Below are 23394 nucleotides of genomic sequence, written 5' to 3'. Positions count from 1 at the left end.
TGTAAGTCTATGGCAGCACCCAAAGGCCTTGAATTTTCGAGCTCTACCCTTAGACTTGGCAGTGACGTAGTGTCCCCATGAGTGACAGAACACTGAGCCAATCACGGCGCAACACTCCGAATTTTCTGCTGGCTTGCCCCACCACCACACTGAAACACCTGCATTTTTGAGCTCCCTTACTCGAGAAAACAAAAAAGAGTCCATGTTTGTATGCGGCTTTATTAACTCAATTCTATTTATTTATTTTTTACATTGTTTGCAAACTGATATGTGACCGGTATTAATGCAAAAATAACATGCAAAACAGGCAAGCCCCCCCTTTTTTTCACTCTAAAGCTATGAGATCAGTGTACTCATGTTGGTTGAGTCTAAATCACAGATCTACACTTTTGTACTGGCACTTTAACTCTCTGCTGACTGACTAATTCATGTCCAAATAACAAAACAATGAATGAACAAATTTAGCTTAGTCTTTGTTTGACACCAGTGTGAAATAAAACACCATTCCATACCAGACTTGTACTCTTGGCTTGCACTATAATTTAGGCGCAGAACTCCTACTAGTATAAGCAGGTGATTTGGTGAGATGCTAACTCCTTCAAATAAACAATAGAAACAATGTGACCAGTAGATGGGGTGTTAACTGACTGGCATACCTGTAAATGACCTACATTCCCCTAATGATGATGAGCAGGCTGCAGACTTTACATTTAAATCAGCCCAAGGCCAGCCTTATGTGTCAAAACATGCATCAGGTGAAGCGTTTTGGCTAGACAACAATTTTTTTCTTTTTTTTTTGAGGCAGTACTCAAGTACGCTGCTATAGGTTAGTATAACCGCAATTATGCCTATAGCCTATCAACAGTTATCACGGAGGTTAAGGGATGTAGTGAATAGACTGGACCCTGCTTTTATGGACATTGCTTTTCCTGTACAGTGCAATTTGTTTGTGAAATACAACAGAAATACATTAATACTTTTCTTAAACTACATTTCAAAATTGCACCCTTAAACAATAGCACCAGTAAATTAACAAGAATCATACCATCAAAATAATGATTTATTTTTCTATATTGTCATTGTACATTTTTTACCAGTAGGCTATTATACATTTACATTTAAGTCATTTAGCAGACGCTCTTATCCAGAGCGACTTACAAATTGGAAAGTTCATACATATTCATCTTGGTCCCCCCGTGGGGAATGAACCCACAACCCTGGCGTTGCAAGCGCCATGCTCTACCAACTGAGCCACACGGGTTCTTTACATTAATTTACTTAAGCTCCAACCATTTTTCAATGTGCTCGACCTTATAGGATTTAAAAAATCTTAATTAAAGTAGTAATTATCTTTAGTTAAGATTATCCCCTATGTAGTAAACCATTTTTATGCACTATGCACTATGCATTGGTGACGCTCAAGAGAGTCTTGAATAAAATGAAAAAAGTACTTCCGGGTCACAGAAATTCTGAAAATTGTAAAATAAAAGTCCCCCACGTAATAGTAGAAGTGTAATTACCCTTTATTTATTCATGATATATGAAACATGACTGTCTAAACATTAATGATTCATATTTTTTCATATTTAAGTGACATTTGCATTAAATGTGGGTTTCAAAATACGTTCCAAGGTCAAATAAATGCCTCCGATACAATACATTGTGTATTGTAAAATACATATTGGCTTATAGAGAGAACTATTCGAGGTGCCGATGTAAAAGAGGGTTGGGATTACTCAGTAGGTTCTGTAGAATATATACACGGTGTTATTTAATGGGGGACTCTGGTCTAAATACTCAACACTTTCTACTCCACCCACTCCATAGCTCCCAATGCAATACACTGTAGGCCTATAAATTACATTAGTATGCCCAACGCCACTTTTACATTGGCACATATAATCCTTTTTTCTCTATAAGCCAATATGTAATTTATATTGTATATTATACCGTGTATTGCATTGGGGGCTATGGAGTGGCTGGAGTCGAAAGTGTTGAGTATTTAGACCAGAGACCTCGATTAAATAGCACCATATATACACTGAGTGTACATGACATGACTGAGTGTATATGACATAGAATGACCAGGTGAATCCAGGTGAAAGCTATGATCCCTTGCTGATGTCACTTCTTAAATCCATTTCAATCAGTGTAGATGAATGAAGGGGAGGAGACAGGTAAAAAAAAATATATATATTTAAGCTTTGAGAAAATTTAGACATGGATTGTGTATGTGTGCCATTCAGAGGGTGAATGGGCAAGACAAAATATTTAAGTCCCTTTGAACGGGGTATGGTAGTAGGTGCCAGTTTCCCATGTATATCAAGAATAGCGCACCACCCAAAGGACATTCAGCCAACTTAACACAACTGTTAGAAGCATTGGAGTCAACAAAGGCCAGCATCCCTGTGGAACACTTTTGACACCTTGTAGATTCCATTGAGACTGTTCTGAAGGCAAAAGGGGGAGGGTGCAACTCAACATTAGGAAGGTGTTCTTAATGTTTTGTACACTCATTGTAGATTCTAAAGACCCTTATCTGTACTGGTGGTCATTTCCAGTGGTGGAAAAATTACAGTAAATTACCTAAAATAATTGCTGAGACGGTTGGCTTAGATCAAAGGAAGCCAAGGAAACTAAGGCCAATTTTAATTAAGCAATAATGCCCGAGGGGTGTGGTATATGGTCAATATACCACGACTAATTCTGCGTTCATAACTAAGTGGGTGGTGGGAATTTACCAGTTGTGAAGTCGTAAATACCAGTTGGATGCGTTCACGTGCTTTGTACTCGTTGAGAAACGCAGATTGGCTATAAAGTACATCTATCATGCTTGTAAACAAATTATAGTGTTGAAAACCCATATTAATGGATTGCTTTTATAAATAATGTTTTGCTGTTGCATTTACCAGCTCAGAATGCTATTATCGAGGTAATTTCCCTAGTAGGTGATGTCAGAGGTCAGCATGTGGAAGAAGTGGGAACTCATGATGATAGACTAGTAATTACCAGTAGTTACCAGCTCAAATTGATTTTTTCCAGTCGTATGTGGTAAATCCCCACTTGGTTACTAATGCAATGTAAGGGCTCTTCTTAAGCACGACACAATGTGGAGTGCCGTGGTATATTGGCCATATACCACAATCCTCCAAGGTGTTTTATTGCTATTAAAAACTGGTTACCAACGTAATTAGAGCAGTAAAAATAAATGTTTTGACATAACCGTGGTATATGGTCTGATATACCACGACTGTCAGCTAATCAGCATTCAGGGCTCGAACCACCCAGTTTATAATACTATATAACAACCAAGTAAGTAAAAAGTCAACATACACTATATATATATATACAAAGGTGTATGGACACTCCTTCAAATTATCGTCTATTTCAGCCACACCCGTTGCTGACAGGTGTATAAAATCGAGCACACAGCCATGCGATCTCCGTAGACAAACATTGGCAGTAGAATGGCCTTACTGAAGAGCTCAGTGACTTTCAACGAGGCACCGTCATAGGATGCCACCTTTCCAACAAGTCAGTTCAACAAATATCTGCCCTGCTAAAGTTGCTCCGGTCAACTCTAAGTGTGAAGTGGAGACGTCTAGGAGCAACAACGGCTCAGCCGCGAAGTGGTAGGCCACACAAGCTCACAGAACGGGACCGCTGAGTGCCGAAGCGCGTAAAAATCGCTTGTCCTCAGTTGCAACACTCACTACCGAGTTCCAAACTGCCTCTGGAAGGCCCTTTCCTGTTTCAGCATGACAATGCCCCCGTGGACAAAGCGAGGTCCACACAGAAATGGTTTGTCGAAGAACTTGACTGACCTGCATAGAGCCCTGACCTCCACCATATCAAACACCTTTGGGATGAATTGGAACGCCGACTGCGAGTCAGCCCTAATCGCCCAACATCAGTGCTCGACCTCACAAATGCTCTTGTGGCTGAATGGAAGCAAGACCCTGCAGCAATGTTCCAACATCTAGTGGAAAGCCTTCCCAGAAGAGGCTGTTATAGCAGCAAAGGGAGTATCAACTCCATATTAATGCCCATGATTTTGGAATGAGATGTTGGGACGAGCAGGTGTCCACATACTTTTGGTCATGTAGTGTATCAAAAGGACAACATGGTTCAAAATGTATTAACAGATTTGATCACATTGTTTCAGTACATAAAGGAACAGGTACCACCTGATTATGCCCAATAACATTAGGGGGTGTTATAAATATATTATTAAAAAGAGGGTATAGAATATAGACAAAACCAAATTCAGAGGGGAGATATAGTTACACTTCAATAAAATGACTATGTTTTGGCTATGCCTGCACACCAAACAACAAGTCTGTATCATCAGCGATGGTGAGCATACTCAGATGCTCAACTGAGACACTTCAAATTATAATTATAATTCAGTATGTCAGCTAAAGAATAGTTCCCAGATATCCTGTGTACATCTCAAGCCACACTCCTACGATTTCTCTCCTTTGTGGACACTCCTATGTCTGATCAGGTTAGTCAGGAAGGAGAAGCTCTTGTAACATAGTTTGCACTTGAAGGGCCTTTCATTGGTGTGAACTGTCTGGTGCCTCTTCACATAGTTTGCCTCAGCGAAGCGCTTTCCACACGTGGGGCAGGCGTACGGCTTGTCGGCGTCCGACCTAATGCTCGGCCTCCCACGTTGTGACTCAATGACACCAGAGGAGGTAGAAGCAGGAGCCACCACCCTCAGGTGGTTAGTCTTTGAGCTCCCTCCTTGACCTCTAGCCATTGTTTGGGTGTTGTTGGGATTGTGTGCTGTGTTATAGGCTAGGTAACTCTCGTGGTGAACGCCAATCCTGACCCGGTCTGTATTCGTGGGGTAACCATGAGGTGACTGAGGAAGGCTAGACCCAGGCCCAGGCTGTCTATGAACCCAATCACCAGGCATTAGACGAGACCCTGAAGGAGAAGACAGACTTGCTGATAGACTACCACCAGGGGCGTCTCCCACCGCTCTCTGTGAAGGCTGAAGCCCAGGGTGACCTGCTCTGTTCATCATGGATACTGTGGTGTTTGTATCATAGGAACATGAGGGTCTGTCTCTATCAGCCCCAGGCCCTGCTACATCCCTGCACTGAGACTGTGAAGAGAAGGGTCTGGGCTGCAGACTGGATCCCTGACTGGAGCCTCTGTCTCTCTGATGACCACCAGGACTGAGGTTGTTCAGTCCACCTGTACACTGGTTGTGTTCTGTGTGGTGGTGGAGTCTCTGTCCCTCGTGGTTGGGTCCTGGTTCCGACTCGGGAAGGAAGAGCGACGGCTCCTGATCCAGGGTTCTGATCCGGGGCCAGGGTTTGTGACCAGACGATTCAGAGGTCCAGTCTCTCCCGCCAGCAACACCGGATATCAGCAGGTCTTCATGGACTGCAGACTGTAAACACACATTGAACAGAAAAGCATAAAGCTTTATATAAGAAACTCTTTGCTGTACACACAGAAACATGATATTGTAAAATGTTAACCACAGTTAAGCCCATCTCTAACACTGTGATTGAAGTACCTAACAATATGGAGCCATTGGAGTGTATTATAAAAACCTTTCCATGTGTTGATTCAAGAATTAAATATGTTTTCACTGAGAAGGGAAGTCCATGCAATGATACAAAAATAACAAGGGGGTCAGCACAGTCATTTTTGTATTTCATTTCAATAAAATGGTTATACACTGACATAACCTGAAGTAAAGTACTTTTATTGCACAAAACGATATGTGACAAGTACAATAACTTTTCTCACTATGGTAACACTTGACCCTTTCTGTAAATCTGGTACCCCCGATATGATAAAATGTATTTTAGAATACTTTGGGAAAGGTTCAACATTACACACAGCTTCACTAGTTTATGTGAAGTAAACATGAATTAAGGCACTATCATTTCCTCATTATAAAACACCAGCATCAAACTACAAGACATAGTTGTCACTTTTCATCAGTGAAGCATTTTTACAGACACCATCACACCAACCATCACCATATCATCTACTCTGCCTCATCATACTAATTCCCTCCTCAGTTCACCTCATCCAGTTCCCTAGAACATTCAAAACCAACAGAATTAACATCAAACTAACTAATACTACATTACATGTCACTACACATGGGCCCTGTGCATTTGCTGCTGGTGTATCCTGAGGTAGCTCCTCTCTGAGAATCTCTTCTTGCAGTGCGAACAGGCGTACAGGCTCTCTCCCGTGTGGACCTTCAGGTGTATCTTCAGCAGGTCTTGGCGTGAGAACCTCTTCTCGCACTGGGGGCAGCTGTAGGGTTTCTCCCCTGTGTGGACCCTCTTGTGCCTCTTCAGGTGGTCCTGGTGGGAGAACCTCTTCTCACACTGGTGACAGCCGAAAGGTTTCTCCCCTGTGTGCATCCTCTGGTGGCTCTCCACCTGTTTGGGGTATTTGAAGGCTTTCCCACAGAATGAACACGGGAAGCGCTTCTCTTTGCCACCGGATCTACTGATAGCGTCACTACTACTGTCATTTGTCAATGGGCTTGTGTAGCCATTTAGTGTTGAGGCACTGGCATAGTGTGAGGTCTTGTTTAACATTAGGATGGTGTGAGGAGGATGAAGGCCAGGGAGTGTTTGTGTTGTCGCAGGGTCCATGTTCCAGTTGATAGATCCTATAGAAGGCAGGCTGAAGGCAGCACCTGTTAGGGGGGTAACCTGAGGCACCATCAGTCTCTCTGAATCACAACTATAGGAGCAGGACGGAGCATCGCTAGCCGAGTCTGTGTCTGTTCTCTTCAGCCGCATACGGACACCTCCGTGTCCCCGTGGACCAAATCTACACCTTGCCCTGGTCACAGCCAGCCTGTTGTCATGGAGACTACGTTCAGTTGTTGTTTTGTGTTCGACTGTTTGTTTCTGTTTGTGGTTAACAGTGTTGTTCCCCAGCCCAGAGTTGAGGACGATGTCCCATCCACTGACCTCCACTATGTCACCTCTGGTCCTGGCCTGCTCAGTGATGTTGTCCCTTAGGCCCTTGGCTGCACCGGTCTGGGTCTGGGAATCCAAGATGTTCACCCAGTCTCCTCTGTTAGCCTCCAACCAACCACCTGTAGGAAGAGGTTACAAAATAGACTTTACAAACATCAAAACTCTACCTATGGATTTTTGTCAATTACCTGGTGAAGTTCATACATTATAATGTGTTTTTGTATGTAAACATAAGTTGTATTGATTTCATTTTGTGAATGAAGAAATAATAATAGCCAGGTGCATCACTATTCCCATTGAAGATATATTACTGTATGTAGGCTATATGTATTTCTCCCTTACCTTGCTCCCCCATCTTTAGTCCACTCAGCAGGTCAATGCTCTCTGGTTCATCCTCTATCATCTCCTCTTTGACTATCAGCAGATCAGGCTTCCCATCCTCCATGTCTACTGACTGTAAGAGATACAGAGTGAGAGGATGTTGGATCAAGAAATCTGATATGAGCACCCTGCTATGGAGCATCTTCTGATTGGGCAATGAGGGATTGCTTTGAGTACTATGCAAACATGTTAGTTGCTTTTACACTATGCAAACGTGCTGATCGAATATCTTTCCATATAATCTTATTCATTATGATTTAAACAGCAAAACTGATCCTAGATCAGCACCTCTACTCCGAGAGGCTTTGTGGATACAGGCCCTGAACTAAAACCATTCAGACAGTAGTTCACAATGGGCTCACCTCAGTGAGACTGTGTGTGGTCCTGTGCTGCTCTGCTGGTTCCTCTGTGGGTTCAGGAGGAGGTATAGTCTGGTTGTCCTCCATGACCATGGTCCCCTCAGGGTTCCCCAGACCCTCCTCATACCCCTCCTCCTTCACCAGCAGCACCTCTGGACCCTCCTCCTCCTGGAAGAGACAGGTGATACAGATTACACAGACATACACTCTCTCTGGTACGCACACACACACACACACACATAATAAACACAATTTCAACATTGAGTGTTTACCCATCCCCACTGTTTGAGTCCTATAATGTAGTTACAGAATGACTTCAACGTTGTTAAAATGGGCATACATATGTTGTAGTTAAAATGTGTCCGTTAAAAAAAAGTCATCATCAGTCAAACCTGACTAAACTATTTTGTCGTGTACAGTAGGTGTTTGTTAGTGTGTGGGTATGTGTAGGTATATTTAGTAAGTGTATATTGGTTATAAAGCGCTGTTTGGTGTATGCAGAATAGGGTGAGATCAGATGTGATGTATACTAAAGAGAGTCTCAATGAAAGTCTTAGAATGAAAAGTCCCATTTTGTGTTTATTAAACATAAACAAGTGTTAAATACACCATATGAAAATCACACATACACGTCTCAACAATAAATCTGCAGGAACTTGATAAACTGCATACATTTTCTCATTAAAAGTGTCTTGGGAAAAAAAAGAAAGTAGTTGAACGGAAGTAATGAAACAGGCATTTGTGAACATCATATAGGCAGTACAGTACAAACACAATATGTAAGAGACAAAAATATAAAACGCACCATGCAACTATTTCAACGATTTCACTGAGTTACAGTTCATATAAGGAAATCAGTCAATTGAAATAAATGTATTAGGCCCTAATCTATGGATTTCAAATGAATGGGCAGGGTTGCAGCCCACCGGGGAGCCAGGCCCAGCCAATCAGAATGAGTTTTACCCCACGAAAGGGCTTTATTACAGACACAAATACTCAATTTCATCAGATGTCCGGATGGCTGGTCTCAGACGATCCCGTAGGAGAATTAGCCGGATGTGGAGGTCTTGGGCTGGCGTGGTTACACATGGTCTGCGGTTGTGAGGCCAGTTGTACTGCCAAACTCTCTAAAACAACGTTCGAGACAGCTTATGGTAGAGAAATGAACATTCAATTCTCTGGCAACAGCTCGGGTGGACATTCCTGCAGGCAGCATGCCAATTGCACGCTACCTCAACTTGGGACGTCTGTGGCATTGTGTTGCGTGACAAAACTGCACATTTTAGAGTGGCCTTTTATTGTCCCCAGCACAAGGTGCACATGTGTAATTATCAAGATGTTTAATCAGCTTCTTGATATGCCATTCCTGTCAAGTGGATGGATTATCTTGGCAAAGGAGAAATGCTCACTAACAGGGATGTAAACAAATGTGTGCACAAAATTTCAGCTCATGAAACATGGGACCAACACTTTATACGTTGGGTTTATATTTTTGTTCAGTATATATGCCTTATATCACACAATGTCTGGATGCAATATTCTACCCAGGAATATCCAACACTGAAATCTGTTACTCTCATTATTCCAAATGCATCTGTGGATATTTTCTGCTGACAACAATGACAATTAATCTCTGTCTTTATTGCAGGGTTTGAACTAAATGTCAAAAGCTATTGAGTGGAATGGTTACTTTCCATTTTATGGAGTGGAAAGGTTTTTCTGCTGGTGTATCCTGAGGAAGCTCCTCTCTTAGAACCTCTTTCCGCAATGAGTACAGGCAAACAGCCTCTCTCACGTGTGGACCTTTAGGTGCATCTTCAGCTGGTGTTGGCGGGAGAACCTCTTCTCACACTGGGGGCAGCTGTAGGATTTCTCCCCTGTGTGGACCCTCTGGTGCCTCTTCAGGTTGCCAGCCTGGGCAAAGCGCATATGACAGTGGTTACAGCTGAATAATTTCTCCCCTGTGTGGACCCTCTGGTGCCTCTTCAGGCTGCCAGCCTCAGCGAAGCGCATGTGACACTGGGTACAGCTGAAGGGCTTCTCTCCTGTGTGGACCCTCTGGTGGATCTTTAGGTTGCCAGCCTGGGCAAAGCGCATGTGACACTGGGTACAGCTGAATGGTTTCTTCCCTGTGTGAACCCTCTGGTGAATCTCCACCTTCTGGGGGCAATTGAAGCCTTTGTTACAGAACATGCAGAGGAACAGTTTCTCTTTACTATTGCCTGATGTTGCTCCCCCTCCCTGAGTCTGGGCTCTAGCCTCGTCGTTTGGGTTCAATACCTGATCGAAAAATACATCAGAAGATGCCATCGACGTTGACACTGGGTCGTGATCCCAGAACCTGTGTAAAGGGGAGTGGGTCACAAAATTTGTATTTGTCTCTAAGCTTCCCCTGTAATCTAAGAAATCTCTGCCCCGGGAGTGTCCATCTCCTAGGTGACGATCTGCATTCAATGTGGGAGGAGTGTCGCCCTCCACTTTCACAGTCACCTCATCCACCACTATAACCTCCCCTTTCTTATCTGGGCACCCTTCAGAGTATACACTACTACTGTACTGGTTCCAGTCCCCTCTAGACAGATCAGTCTGTGTCTCTAAACCCAAGGATATGTTGCCAAGGTCCATCTCTGTAGTGTAAGAACAAGACGGATCATCACCGCCAGTGTCTAAAGCGTTACCATCACCATCTCCACGGGAATGAACCGTCCTCTGGCTTTGGTGAAATACCGGTAAGTATTCTGAGCCAGGAGCAGGAGGACAGACCAGTCTCTCTGGGTCTGATCTGTGGTCAGATCCTGTGTGTAAGAGCCTCTGTGTTACAGTTAAAGTCTCTGACTTGATGATGTCGTTTGGCGTTCCACTGACCTCCGTGATGCTGCATTGAGTCTTGGCCTGGGGCGTGGCGGCAGTTGCGATGTCCTCCTTGGCTACAGGGGGCGCCACTCCAGCCGTTGCTTCAGTCTGGATGTCGCTACTGTGCCGTGGTTCCTCCTCTCCTTCTGTCCTCTCATGCTTGACCCCAGGACCTGGAGCCTCTGCATCTGCTGACTGACACAAAAAGAGAGGAGGTTACTGAATTCAATAACAATGTAGGGAAGTCTCACAAGTAGGGCTGTTACGGTGACCGTATTACTGCCACAATGGCGGTCACAAGTCACAAAGGCAGTCAAATAGTCTTCTCCAAGCTCTGATGCTGCTGATGGTCATTAGTAGCCTACTAAACTTGCTAACTGCCTGGTACTCAGAACTCCCTCTAATCACTCTGACATCAATGCAAAAGTAATCAAAAATCTAATCAAATACTTTATTAAGAACCCATGAGCTCATATTGTGCAACATTTCCATAGGCTATGGAATTGTGCGAAATAAAACAGAGTGATGGCCTCTATTAAAAATAGGAGGATCCCATCAGCTTTCTATAGGCTAGGCTTACAATATTTATTTCTCAACTTTCCTAATATTAAGCACATTGCTTATCTTTACATCAGGAGTATAGCCTACCTGGCTGGCATGAAAATTAACCAAGGGAAAAGCACTATTTAAGTGCATAGATGACATGTATTTTTTCAGCTGCCCCTGTTTTGAGACAGGTGCATGATAATGGTCCATTCTAAATCAAAACAAATTTCACACATACAGTGCCTTCAGAAAGTATTCAGACCCCTTGACATTTTCCACATTTTGTTAGGTTACAGCCTTATTCTAAAATTGTTTAAATAGTTTTTTCCCCTCATCAATCTATACACAACAGACCCATAACGACAAAGCAAAAACAGGTTTAGAATTTTTGAATTTTTGAATTTATTTTTTAACGTAAATATCACATTTACATATCTATTCAGACCCTTTACTCTGTACTTTGTTGAAGCACCTTTAGCATCGATTACTGCCTCAAGTCTTCTTGGGTATGAAGCTACAAGCTTGGCACACCTGTATTTGAGAAGTCTCTCCCATTCTTCTCTGCAGATCCTCTCAAGCTCTGTCAGGTTGGATGGGGAGCGTTACTGGACAGCAATTTTCAGGTCTCTCCAGAGATGTTCGATCGGGTTCAAGTCCGGGCTCTGGCTGGGCCACTCCAGGATATTCAGAGACTTGTCCCGAAGTCACTCCTGTGTTGTCTTGGCTGTGTGCTTAGGGTTGTTGTCCTGTTGGAAGGTGAAACTTCGCCCCAGTCTGAGGTCCTGAGCGCTCTGGAGCAGGTTTTTATTAAGGATCTCTCTGTACTTTGCCCCGTTCATCTTTGCCTTGATTCTGACTAGTCTCCCAGTCCCTGGCGCTGAAACACACCCTATGCTTCACCATAGGGATGGTGCCCGCTTTCTTCCAGACGTGACGCTTGGCATTCAGGCCAAAGAGTTTAATCTTGGTTTCATCTGATCAGAAAATCTTGTTTCTCATGGTCTGAGAGTCTTTAGATGCCTTTTGGCAAACTCCAAGCGGGCTGTCATGTGCCTTCCCCAATTGGCCAGCTCTAGGAAGAGTCTTGGTGGTTCCAAATTTATTCCATTTAAGAATGATGGAGGCCACTGTGTTCTTGGGGACTTTCAATGCTGCAGAATCTTTTTGGTACCCTTCCCCAGATCTGTGCCTCGACACAATCCTGTCTCGGAGCTCTACGGATAATTCCTTCGATCTCATTGCTTGGTTTTTGCTCTGACATGCACTGTCAGCTGTAGGACCTTATATAGACAGGTGTGTGCTTTTCCAAATCATGAATATACAACAGGTGGACTCCAATCAAGTTGTAGAAATCTCAAGGACGATCAGTGGATACAGGATGCACCTGAGCTCAATTTCGAGTCTCATAACAAAGGGTCTGAATAGTTATGTAAATTAGGTATCTGTATTTTATTTTGAATAAATTTGCTAAAAATTCTAAAAACCTGTTTTTGCTTTGTCACTATGGGGTATTTATTGTGTGTAGATTGCTGAGGATTTCGTATTTATTTCATCCAGTTAGAATAAGGCTCTAACGTAAGAAAATGTGAAAAAAATTCAAGTGGTCTGAATACTTTCCGAATGCACTGTATATTAACTAGTATATGTAAAGACAAGATTAAATCAAGAATAGTGTGATGGGTGACAATATTAGCCTATCACTTGTGAATGATGCCCAGCATAAGGTAAGAAACAATGCTTTTTTTTGCGCTACTTTTTCTAATCATAGTCGCACACCTCATGTAGCCTAGCCCATAGGCTTATTTGTTTTGATAAGGTTTGTATCAGAAGTAGTGGCCAAATAACGTTTTAAAATGAAGCACATTAATCTGCTTTACAAGGGGTGTAGAGCCTAACTGGCATACATAAGCAGTGCGTGAGTTTCAAGTTTGGGGAAGATCATTTTCACCATAAAAATACACCTTTACAATAAAAGCATTACCTGCATTATCGCATTTGCGGTCACTGGTGTTTTCCGCTAATGGAACATTCGTGCTTATAGCCTACTGCCATGTGCGCATATCATGTGAAGAAATAGCCTAATAGTTATTCAACATTTTAAGCTAAACGTTCTGATCTGTTGCATCAGCCACATAATGTAAATTTAAAAAAAATTGATGCTAGTGGTTTTATTAATTTGGGATCTATCGTATCCCACAACTGTCCCAGACTATGTTTGGAATATTTATTTCTCGCACAGAATAGAATAGGTCAACTTCTGTACTATTGGTGATAGTAGATTGACATAGGCTAGTGCTTTTGCTGTTCGTTAGGCCTATTTATCTTGTTGGCTGACGAAAAGTAAATGTGGACAGTTCTTCCAAAATCATTAATATGCACCTCGGAATTGGATAAGAACGCACGCAGTTGCGTGCCCGATGTGTCGGTCTTCATTTGTAGTCTGTGACAAAGATCCGATCACGTGATGGAGAGCCATGTGAGTGTGACGTGCTGCTGAGTGCGGAGCACTCAAGGCGAAGGGCACAACGCAGCACTCCGGGCCAAGGGCACAACGGCCACTGGCCTCAAAAGGCATGGATTTTTTTAGGGTGCATTACGGCCACACAAAAGGGATGCCGCCGTGAAATTCGAGGCATTATCAAGTGCTTGTCAAATTGTGAATGAGAGACTGATAAAGTGTGTACTGTATAAAAAACTAAGCAGAGATCATGCCTTTCAAGTGACTTCAAAAAAATCATCATTAGAGTCACATCATGCAGCCTAACAATGTATTAAAAATCAAAACATATAGCCCAATGTTTGTAGAACAACTAAAGTTACATTAATAACTCTAAATTAAGCATATAGGAGTACGTATTTCTTTGTTAACCACTCAACACAGAATAGCCGCATGTGCGCACTCCCTCAAATCGTTTGGAGAAAATATCATTTATTCTGCTTTGTTCAATTGTATTCTTCATACTATAAAATAATGCCAGATCAGGACCTAACATGAGGACAACTCAGCTAAATATGCAGGTTTAAAAATATATACTTCTGTGTATTGATTTTAAGAAAGGCATTGATGTTTATGGTTAGGTACACATTGGAGCAACGATACGCACCGCATAGATAAACTAGTAATATCATCAACCATGTGTAGTTAACTAGTGATTATGATTGATTGATTGCTAGTTTTTTATAAGATAAGTGTAATGCTAGCTAGCTAGCAACTTACCTTGGCTTACTGCATTCGCGTAACAGGCAGGCTCCTCGTGGAGTGCAATGTAATCAGGTGGTTAGAGCGTTGGACTAGTTAACTGTAAGGTTGCAAGATTGAATCCCCCGAGCTGACAAGGTAAAAATCTGTCGTTCTGCCCCTGAACGAGGCAGTTAACCCACCGTTCCTAGGCCGTCATTGAAAACAAGAATGTGTTCTTAACTGACTTGCCTAGTTAAATAAAGATTAAATAAAGGTGTAAAAAATAATAATAATAAAAAATAAAAAAAATCGGCCGAATCGGTGTCCAAAAATACCGATTTCCGATTGTTATGAAAACTTGAAATCGGCCCTAATTAATCGGCCATTCCGATTAATCGGTCGACCTCTAATCTCAATAGACAAACATTGGCAGTAGAATGGCCTTACTGAAGAGCTCAGTGACTTTCAACGTGACACCGTCATAGGATGCCACCTTTCCCACAAGTCAGTTTGTCAAATGTCTGCCCCAGTCAACTGTAAATCCTGATATTGTGAAATGGAAATGTCTAGGAGCAACAACTGCTCAGCCGCGAAGTGGTAGGCCACACAAGCTTACAGATTGGGACTGCCGAGTGCTGAAGCTCATAGCGCGTAAAAATAATCCTCGGTTCCAACACTCACTACCGAGTTACAAATTGCCTCTGGAAGCAACGTCACCACAATAACTGTTTGTCAGGAGCTTAATGAAATGGGTTTCCATGGCCGAGCAGCCGCACACAAGCCTAAGATCCCCATGCACAATGCCAAGCGACGGCTGGAGTGGTGTAAAGCTCGCCGCCATTGGACTCTCGAGCAGTGGAAACTCGTTCTCTCGAGTGATAAATCATGCTTCACCATCTGGCGGATGAATCTGTGTTTGGCGGATGCCAGGAGAACGGTGGAGAAGGATAAACGGGGTGGGGCTGTTTTTCATGGTTCGGGCTAGGCCCCTTAGTTCCAGTGAAGGGAAATCTTAAAGATCAGTGTGGAAGAACTTGACTGGCCTGCAGAGAGCCCTGACCTCAACCCCATCTAACACATTTAGGATGAATTACAACGCCGACTGCGAGCCAGGCCAAATTGCCGAACATCAGTGTCCGATTTAACTAATAATCATGGCTGAATGGAAGCAAGTCCCCGTAGCAATGTTCCAACATCTAGTGGAAAGCCTTCCCAGAAGAGTAGAGGCTGTTGTAGCAGCAAAGGGGGGACCAACTCCATATTAATGCCCATGATTTCAGAATGAGATGTTCGACAAGCAGGTGTCCACATACCTTTGGTCATGTAGTTCATGTCCATGTTATATATGATATAATAGCTAACAGATTGCATTTTGCACCCCCTCCTCCCGTCGCCTCAAGATGAATGGTTTTGATCACTAAAGTTTTGCTTCGCTCCGGCGTGCCACTGTTTTGGTTCAGTGCAGTTAGAAAGCACTAGTTGCACCACTGGTGTTTAACATGAAAAGGTACCTGCAATATAAATGTTTTATCTATTTTGTTGTGTTGTTGTATCATTGTTAGAGTAGAAAGATTTTTGTTCAAAATGTGTGGTTTTATTAAGAACCAAAAAACAATAACATTATGTATGCAGTCCTGTTCTTAGTTGCCAATGACTGGAACGAATTGCAAAAAAAAATATATATATATAAAAAATTAAAAAAAATCGCTGAAGCTGGAGACTTATATTTCCCTCACTAACTTTAAACATCAGCTATCTGAGCAGCTAACCGATCGCTGCAGCTGTACTTAACCCATCTGTAAATAGCCCACCCAATCTACCTACCTCCTCCCCATATTGTTTTTATTTACTTTTCTGCTCTTTTGCACACCAGTATTTCTACTTGCACATCATCATCTGCTCATCTATCATTCCAGTGTTAATTTGCTAACCTGTAATTACTTCGCTACTATGGCCTATTTATTGCCTTACCTCCTCACGCCATTTGCACACACTGTATATAGACTTTATTTTTGTTCTATTGTGCTATTGACTGTACACTTGTTTATTCCATGTCTAACTCTGTGTTGTTGTTTGTGTCGCACTGCTTTGCTCTATCTAGGCCTACATAATGACAAAATATGCAGGCTGTATATGAGTACATTTCTTTTTGTATGAAGTAGCGTTTATGAAAGAAAAGGTTGGAGACCCTTGCTCTAGGTCAAACTGTTGAAATATGACCCATATTACCGGAGCTAAATTTTACTTTCTATTGCAGATTCAGGGCCACAATTTATGGACATATAGCTGACCCAAAAAAAATAAAGTGCATTTCATGATGATAAATTAATAATACGTTTGAAATATGATTTATTATGTGAAAATAATTAATGACCAAATGTAAACGCAAAACACTAGTTTGCATTTTCAAGTTGACAGTTCTTGTTCAATGCCCTACCAGATAACACTGCCATATTGAGAAAGAACATTGTTAAAAGATCAAAGTTAACATTTGTAATTGTACTACATTATTGTGATCGCATTATTTGTGACAAAAAGAAGATGACAACTTAATGTGCAATTTAACAATGTTTTTTATTAACCTGTAAATCCTTTTTGAGTAAAACAATATTATTCCTCCCATTTTCTATTTCATTATCAGTTTGGCCTGTCAATCGATCACTGTGGCTGGGATTGTCAGGGGAGGAGTAGAACATGTGAGAGTCACAGGCTTGTTAGGGTTTCAGACCTGTCAATTCATTATTAGGGGTGGGATTTTCAGGGAAGGGAGAAGATTAGTACTCTAGTAATTAAAACACTTTTTCAATATAATTTATTGTGGGAAAACCTAAGAAAAATAGTTCTGTGTTCTGTTCACAAATATGGATTCCCCATGTTAAAAAACAGAGTAGAATTGCAGGATTTTTTTTTTTTTAAATGCTAAGAATTTCTGGGAGAGGTCCCCCAGACCCCAAAGCTTTTGCACCCCCACTTTCAGAAAAAGTCAGGCGCCCATGGCTGACGGGAGCCTTTCTGAAATAAACGGGCCACATTTGATGATCTGTAATTTTTTATGTCACATTATGACACTAACCTCTATTACGATAACCTGCTGGGTTGAGGTTCCACTCCCCTCATCTATAGCTATGAGTTGGTTATCTCTCCACGCGTTGTGTTCCGCTGTCTTCACAAAGCTCCTGTGGCCTCCAGTGAGGTGTCCTTCACCTGAGAGAGTGATTGAGGAAAAAGGGGTGGTTAAGTTAGGTACTGTCAATGCTCAACGTTATATTGCACACTAGCTATAATTGGGAAGAATGTAAGGAAACACCTCATAACTTCTTGATACACTATTTATTGATTGATTTACTATGTTCCATGCATCACATTATTTTGAGTATGACAATAGGAAATTCAGTAAATCAAGAATCTTGTTAGATTATATTGTGTCTTTGTGCAATAATAATTCGTTCTTAATTGACCTGCCTGGTAAAATGAAGGTCAAATAAAAAAATTGTGCAAGATAGACAAGTATTCAGCGGAAGTGACCAAAAACTGACCAACACACAATTCTGGGTAACGCATCTGAACACCACGTGGTGAGGGTAACACGGCAATAGCCCCCGCCCTCTGCAAAATCTAAATGTACCTCTTGCCATTCCTCTGTATCGGTCGACGATCTTGACACTACTGGGACGACTGGCGAGGACGCGCTCTCGCATTGTCTTCTCTGCGCGCTCCCGTGCCACCTTCAGTTCCAGTAGCTGTAGTTTCCTCCGCAATGTCCTGTTTTCTTTCTGGCTTTGAGTTATTTCCAAACGAAACACTGCATAGTCGTCGTCTACGAGTTTACAGATCTCTGCCACGGCTGCATTCGCTAGCACCTCCATGATGGAGGCCATTTGAGTGTGAAAAACCATACAGTCAGCCATTGTTAGCAGCTACTAGCTAGCTTTACTTAAATAACATCTATCAACCAAGTCGAAAGCGAATTAAACACTACCTGGGGTAAGTATGTGATGCTGTGCAGTTACATTAGTCATATGCTGAGTTCCAGGGGGTTAATAAACGTCTAAATAAAAACGCTAACGTGGAAATTGTTCTTGGTCACAAGTCGCTTCCGTTTACACCGAAGAGAAAGGATATTATTGGTTGGCGTCATGGCTCAAAGGGTGTGGTTAAATAAATATAAAGATGCGTATTGTACTTTGAAATACGCTACTGCTTAAAATGGTAATTAAGTATGTTAAAAAGCATATTTGGTGTGTTGGAATGGCGTGGGCATATACCGGTCGTTAAACATATGTACACGAGTAGCTCATCCTCTATAAGGAAATAGCAAACATTTTTAAAAACCTTTGAGATAAAAGTTTAAGGTGGGGTTTTTGAAGTGTTTCTCCAATTTATGCTTGGCCACAAATACGATTATTATGGATGTGCACGGTTATTCGAATATCCATAGTATGCGAATAGTTGTGCGAGTACACTTTTTTTTTGCAAGAAAAATACATGAATTAAAACATCCATCTGACAATCATTTGAAACAATGAATTTAATAAAACAAACTTTATAATGTAGTTATGACCTGCGCCTCGCAAAGACTAGTAGCCTTCACATGTGTAGCTTTATGTTGAAATGAGTGGGCTACAACCAGCAACCAACAGGTAGGCTGTTGTTTACATAATGGTGTTGAAGAGAGTGCCTTAATTAGCCTACCTAGCTTAGCTTCTCTAGGATACTCCAGGAAAGACAGGCACTGTTATGTGGGATGATACATACCATTGTGGCTGTAGCCAAGCTGTCTTTGCTAATCTTACTGCATCTCTCTCAATTCAATTTCAATTTAAGGGCTTTATTGGTATGGGAAACATATGTTAACATTGCCAAAGCAAGTGAAGTGGATAATATACAAAAGTTAAATAAACAATAAAAATTAACAGTGAACATTAGACTCACAGAAGTTCCAAAAGATTAAAGACGATTCAAATGTCATTGTCTATATACAGTGTTGTAACAATGTGTAAATAGTTAAAGTAAAAAAGGGAAAATAAACATAAATATGGTTTGTATTTACAATGGTGTTTGTTGTTGCCCTGGTTGCCCTTTTCTTGTGCCAACAGGTCACAAATCTTGCTCCTGTGATGGCACACTGTGGTATTTCACCCAGTAGATATAGGGGTTTATCAAAATTGGGTTTGTTTTTCGAATTCTTTGTGGGTCTGTGTAATCTGAGGGAAATATGTGTCTCTAATATGGTCATACATTTGGCAGGAGGTTAGGAAGAGTGCAACGCTGTCATCAAGGCAAAGGGTGGCTACTTTGAAGCATCTCAAATATAAAATATATTTTGATTTGTTTAACACTTTTTTTGGTTACATGATTCCATATGTGTTATTTCATAGTTTTGTTGTTTTCACTATTATTGTAGAAAATAGTAAAAATAAAACTCTTGAATGAGTAGTTGTTCTAAAACGTTTGACCAGTAGTCTCTCTCTCTCTCTATATATATATACATATATATATATATATATACATATATATATATATAACTTTTTCTTTGCAACGCTGCCTAGAAGGCCAGCATCCCGGAGTCGCCTCTTCACTGTTGACGTTGAGACTGGTGTTTTGTGTGTGCTATTTAATGAAGCTGCCAGTTGAGGACTTGAGGCGTCTGTTTCTAGACACTAATGTACTTGTCCTCTTGCTCAGTTACGCACTGGGGCCTCCCACTCCTCTTTCTATTCTGGTTAGAGCCTGTTTGCGCTGTTCTGTGAAGGGAGTAGTACACAGCGTTGTATAAGATATTCAGTTTATTGGCAATTTCTGGCATGGAATAGCCTTCATTTCTCAGAACAAGAATAGACTGACGAATTTCAGAAGAAACTTAGTTTCTGGCCATTTTGAGCCTGTAATCGAACCCACAAATGCTGATGCTCCAGATACTCAACTAGTCTAAAGAAGGCCAGTTATATTGCTTCTTTAATCAGAACAACAGTTTTCAGCTGTGCTAACATACAGTTGAAGTCAGAAGTTCACATACACCTTAGCCAAATACATATAAATTCAGTTTTTTACCATTCCTGACATTTAATCCTAGTGAAAATTCCCTGTCTTAGGTCAGTTAGGATCACCACTTTATTTTAAGAATGTGACATGTCAGAATAATAGTAGAGAGAATTATTTATTAAAGCTTTTATTTCTTTCATCCAATTCCCAGTGGGTCAGAAGTTTACATACTCAATTAGTATTTGGTAGCATTGCCTTTGAATTGTTTAACTTGGGTCAAAGGTTTCAGGTAGCCTTCCACAAGCTTCCCACAATAAGTTGGGTACATTTTGGCTCATTCCTCCTGACAGAGATGGTGTAACTGACTCAGGTTTGTAGGCCTCTTTGCTCGCACACGCTTTTTCAGTTCTGCCCACAATTTTTTTATAGGATTCAGGACGGGGCTTTGTGATGGCCACTCCAATACCGTGACTCTGTTGTCCTTAAGCCATTTTGCCACAAATGTGGAAGTATGCTTGGGGTCATTGTCCATTTAGAAGACCCATTTGCGACCAAGCTTGAACTTCCTGACTGATGTCTTGAGATGTTGCTTCAATATATCCACATAATTTTCCTACCTCATGATGCCATCTATTTTGTGAAGTGCACCAGTCCCTCCTGCAGCAAAGCACCCCCACAACATGATGCTGCCACCCCCGTGTTTCACGGTTGGGATGGTGTTCTTCGGCTTGCAAGCCTTCCCCTTTTTCTTCCAAACATAACAATGGTCATTATGGCCAAACAGTTCTATTTTGTTTCATCAGACCAGAGGACATTTCTCCAAAAAGTATGATCTTTGTCCCCATGTGCAGTTGCAAACTGTATTCTGGCTTTTTTATGGTGGTTTTGAAGCAGTGGCATCTTCCTTGCTGAGCGGCCTTTCAGGTTATGTCGATATAGGACTCGCTTTACTGTGGATATGGATACTTTTGTATCTGTTTCCTCCAGCATCTTCACACGGTCCTTTTCTGTTGTTCTGGGATTGATTTGCACTTTTCGCACCAAAGTACGTTCATCTCTAGGAGACAGAACACATCTCCTTCCTGAGCAGTATGACGGCTGCATGGTCCCATGGTGTTTATACTTGCGTACTATTGTTTGTACAGATGAACGTGGTACCTTCAGGCATTTGGAAATTGCTCCCAAGGATTAACCAGACTTGTGCAGGTCCACATTTGTTTTCTGAAGTATTGGCTGATTTCTTTTGATTTTCCCATGATGTCAAGCAAAGAGGCACTGAGTTTGAAGGTAGGCCTTGAAATACATCCACAGGTACACCTCCAATTGACTCAAATTATGTCATTTAGCCTATCAGAAGCTTCTAAAGCCATGACATAATTTTCTGGAATTTTCCAAGCTGTTTAAAGGTACAGTCAACTTACTGTATGTAAACTTCTGACCCACTGGAATTGTGATACAGTGAAATAATCTGTCTGAAAACAATTGTTGGAAAAATTACTTGTGTCATGCACAAAGTAGATGTCCTAACTGACTTGCCAAAACTATATTTTGTTAACAAGACATTTGTGGAGTAGTTGAAAAACAAGTTTTAATGACTCCAACCTAAGTGTATGTAAACTTCTGACTTCAGCTGTAATTGGAAAAGGGTTTTCTAATGATCAATTAGCCTTTTAAAATGATAAACTTGGATTAGCTAACACAATGTGCCAATGGAACACAGGAGTGATGGTTGCTGATAATGGGCCTATGTAGACATTCCATTTTTTTTAAATCAGCTGTTTCCAGCTACAATAGTCATTTGCAACATTAACATTTCTACACTGTATTTCTGATCAATTTGATGTTATTTTAATGGACAACATTTTTTGCTTTTCTTTCGCATTTCTAAGTGACCCCAAACTTTTGAATGGTAGTGTATATATTTGGGAGCAATGTAAAGGTGAGTTGACATTCCCCCTTTCTCTTTTACACTGGATATTTTTCCAGCTCCTGTGAAAAGTTTGGATGCGCGTAAAACCCCCCTTCGTTATCATAATATTATATGCCCAAGGGGAGCAATTATGGTGCCTGTAACTATTTAGACAGCCTATTTAAAACAAGTTCCTGTTTCGTCTTATAAAAATTTGATTAAAATTATTCGCTGTCTTTTCAGGTCCTGGCCAATCAAAAACAGCACATGTAGAAATGACCTGAATTGCGGGCTGCAGTTGCACACTTCTACAATTTATCTTATTAAAATCTAACATTAACAACACTGCTAACCTTATGCCTAACCTTAAATTAAGACCAAAAAGCAAAACAAAAAAATTAATGAATGTTTACGATATGGCCATTTTGACTTTGTGGCAACTATTGACAAACGGGGTCAAGCTTCAACACACCTACATTCATCAAAACCCAGCCCTTTTGCGCCACCGCCAGCTACTGCGCCCATAATTCCGGTTGTGAAAATGGCTCTATTTCTGATAAGGCTACTCAGGAAGGAGAAGCTCTTGTAACATAGTTTGCACTTGAAGAGCCTCTCCTTGGTGTGAACGGTCTGGTGCTTCTTCACATAGTTCGCTTCAGTAAAGAGCTTTCCACACGTGGGGCAGGAGTACGGTTGTCGGCGTCCGTCCTAATGCTCGGCCTCCCACATTGTAACCCAATGACACCAGAGGAGGTAGAAGCAGGAGCCACCACCCTCAGGTGGTTAGTCTTTGAGCTCCCTCTAGCCATTGTTTGGGTGTTGTTGGGATTGTATGCTGTGTTGTAGGCTAGGTACCGTGTGGTGAATGCCCATACTGACGCTCTGTATTGGTGGGGTAACCCCGAGGCAGCTGAGGAAGGCTAGAACCAGGTCCAGGCCTTCTCTGAACCCAGTCAACAGGCATTAGACAATACTCTGAAGGAAAATCCATATTTGCTGATAGACTACCACCATGGGGGGTCTCACACCACTCTCTGTGAAGGCTGAAGCCCAGGGTGACCTGCTCTGTTCATCATGGATACTGTGGTGTTTGTATCATAGGAACAGAAGGGTCTATCTCCATCAGCCCCAGGCCCTGCTCCATTCCTGCACTGAGACTGGAGCCTCTGTCCACTGGTTGTGTTCCGTGTGGTGGTGGAGTTGTAGGGC

At 41.7% G+C, this 23394-nt stretch overlaps 1 protein-coding gene across 1 annotated transcript in view; it reads right to left on the bottom strand.

The window, feature by feature from the left end:
- The window catches only part of LOC139579744 (uncharacterized), a 40291-nt gene extending 21876 nt beyond the window's left edge, over positions 1–18415 (bottom strand). Inside the window, exons 1-8 of the mRNA XM_071408565.1 lie at positions 17920–18415; positions 17368–17498; positions 10580–10762; positions 7718–7882; positions 7317–7428; positions 6130–7093; positions 5931–5940; positions 4490–5407 (exon numbers count right to left, since the gene is read on the bottom strand). Of these exons, the coding sequence (XP_071264666.1) occupies positions 4490–5407; positions 5931–5940; positions 6130–7093; positions 7317–7428; positions 7718–7882; positions 10580–10762; positions 17368–17498; positions 17920–18202 (2766 nt within the window). The 5' untranslated portion in view covers positions 18203–18415. The remainder of the gene's footprint in view (positions 1–4489; positions 5408–5930; positions 5941–6129; positions 7094–7316; positions 7429–7717; positions 7883–10579; positions 10763–17367; positions 17499–17919) is intronic.
- Between the last annotated feature and the right edge of the window lie 4979 nt (positions 18416–23394).

The sequence above is a fragment of the Salvelinus alpinus genome, chromosome 6 (assembly GCF_045679555.1).
Source record: "Salvelinus alpinus chromosome 6, SLU_Salpinus.1, whole genome shotgun sequence".
Lineage (NCBI taxonomy): Eukaryota > Metazoa > Chordata > Actinopteri > Salmoniformes > Salmonidae > Salvelinus > Salvelinus alpinus.
The sequence above is the reverse complement of the archived record's forward strand: the minus strand, read 5'-3'. Positions and strand labels throughout refer to the sequence as shown.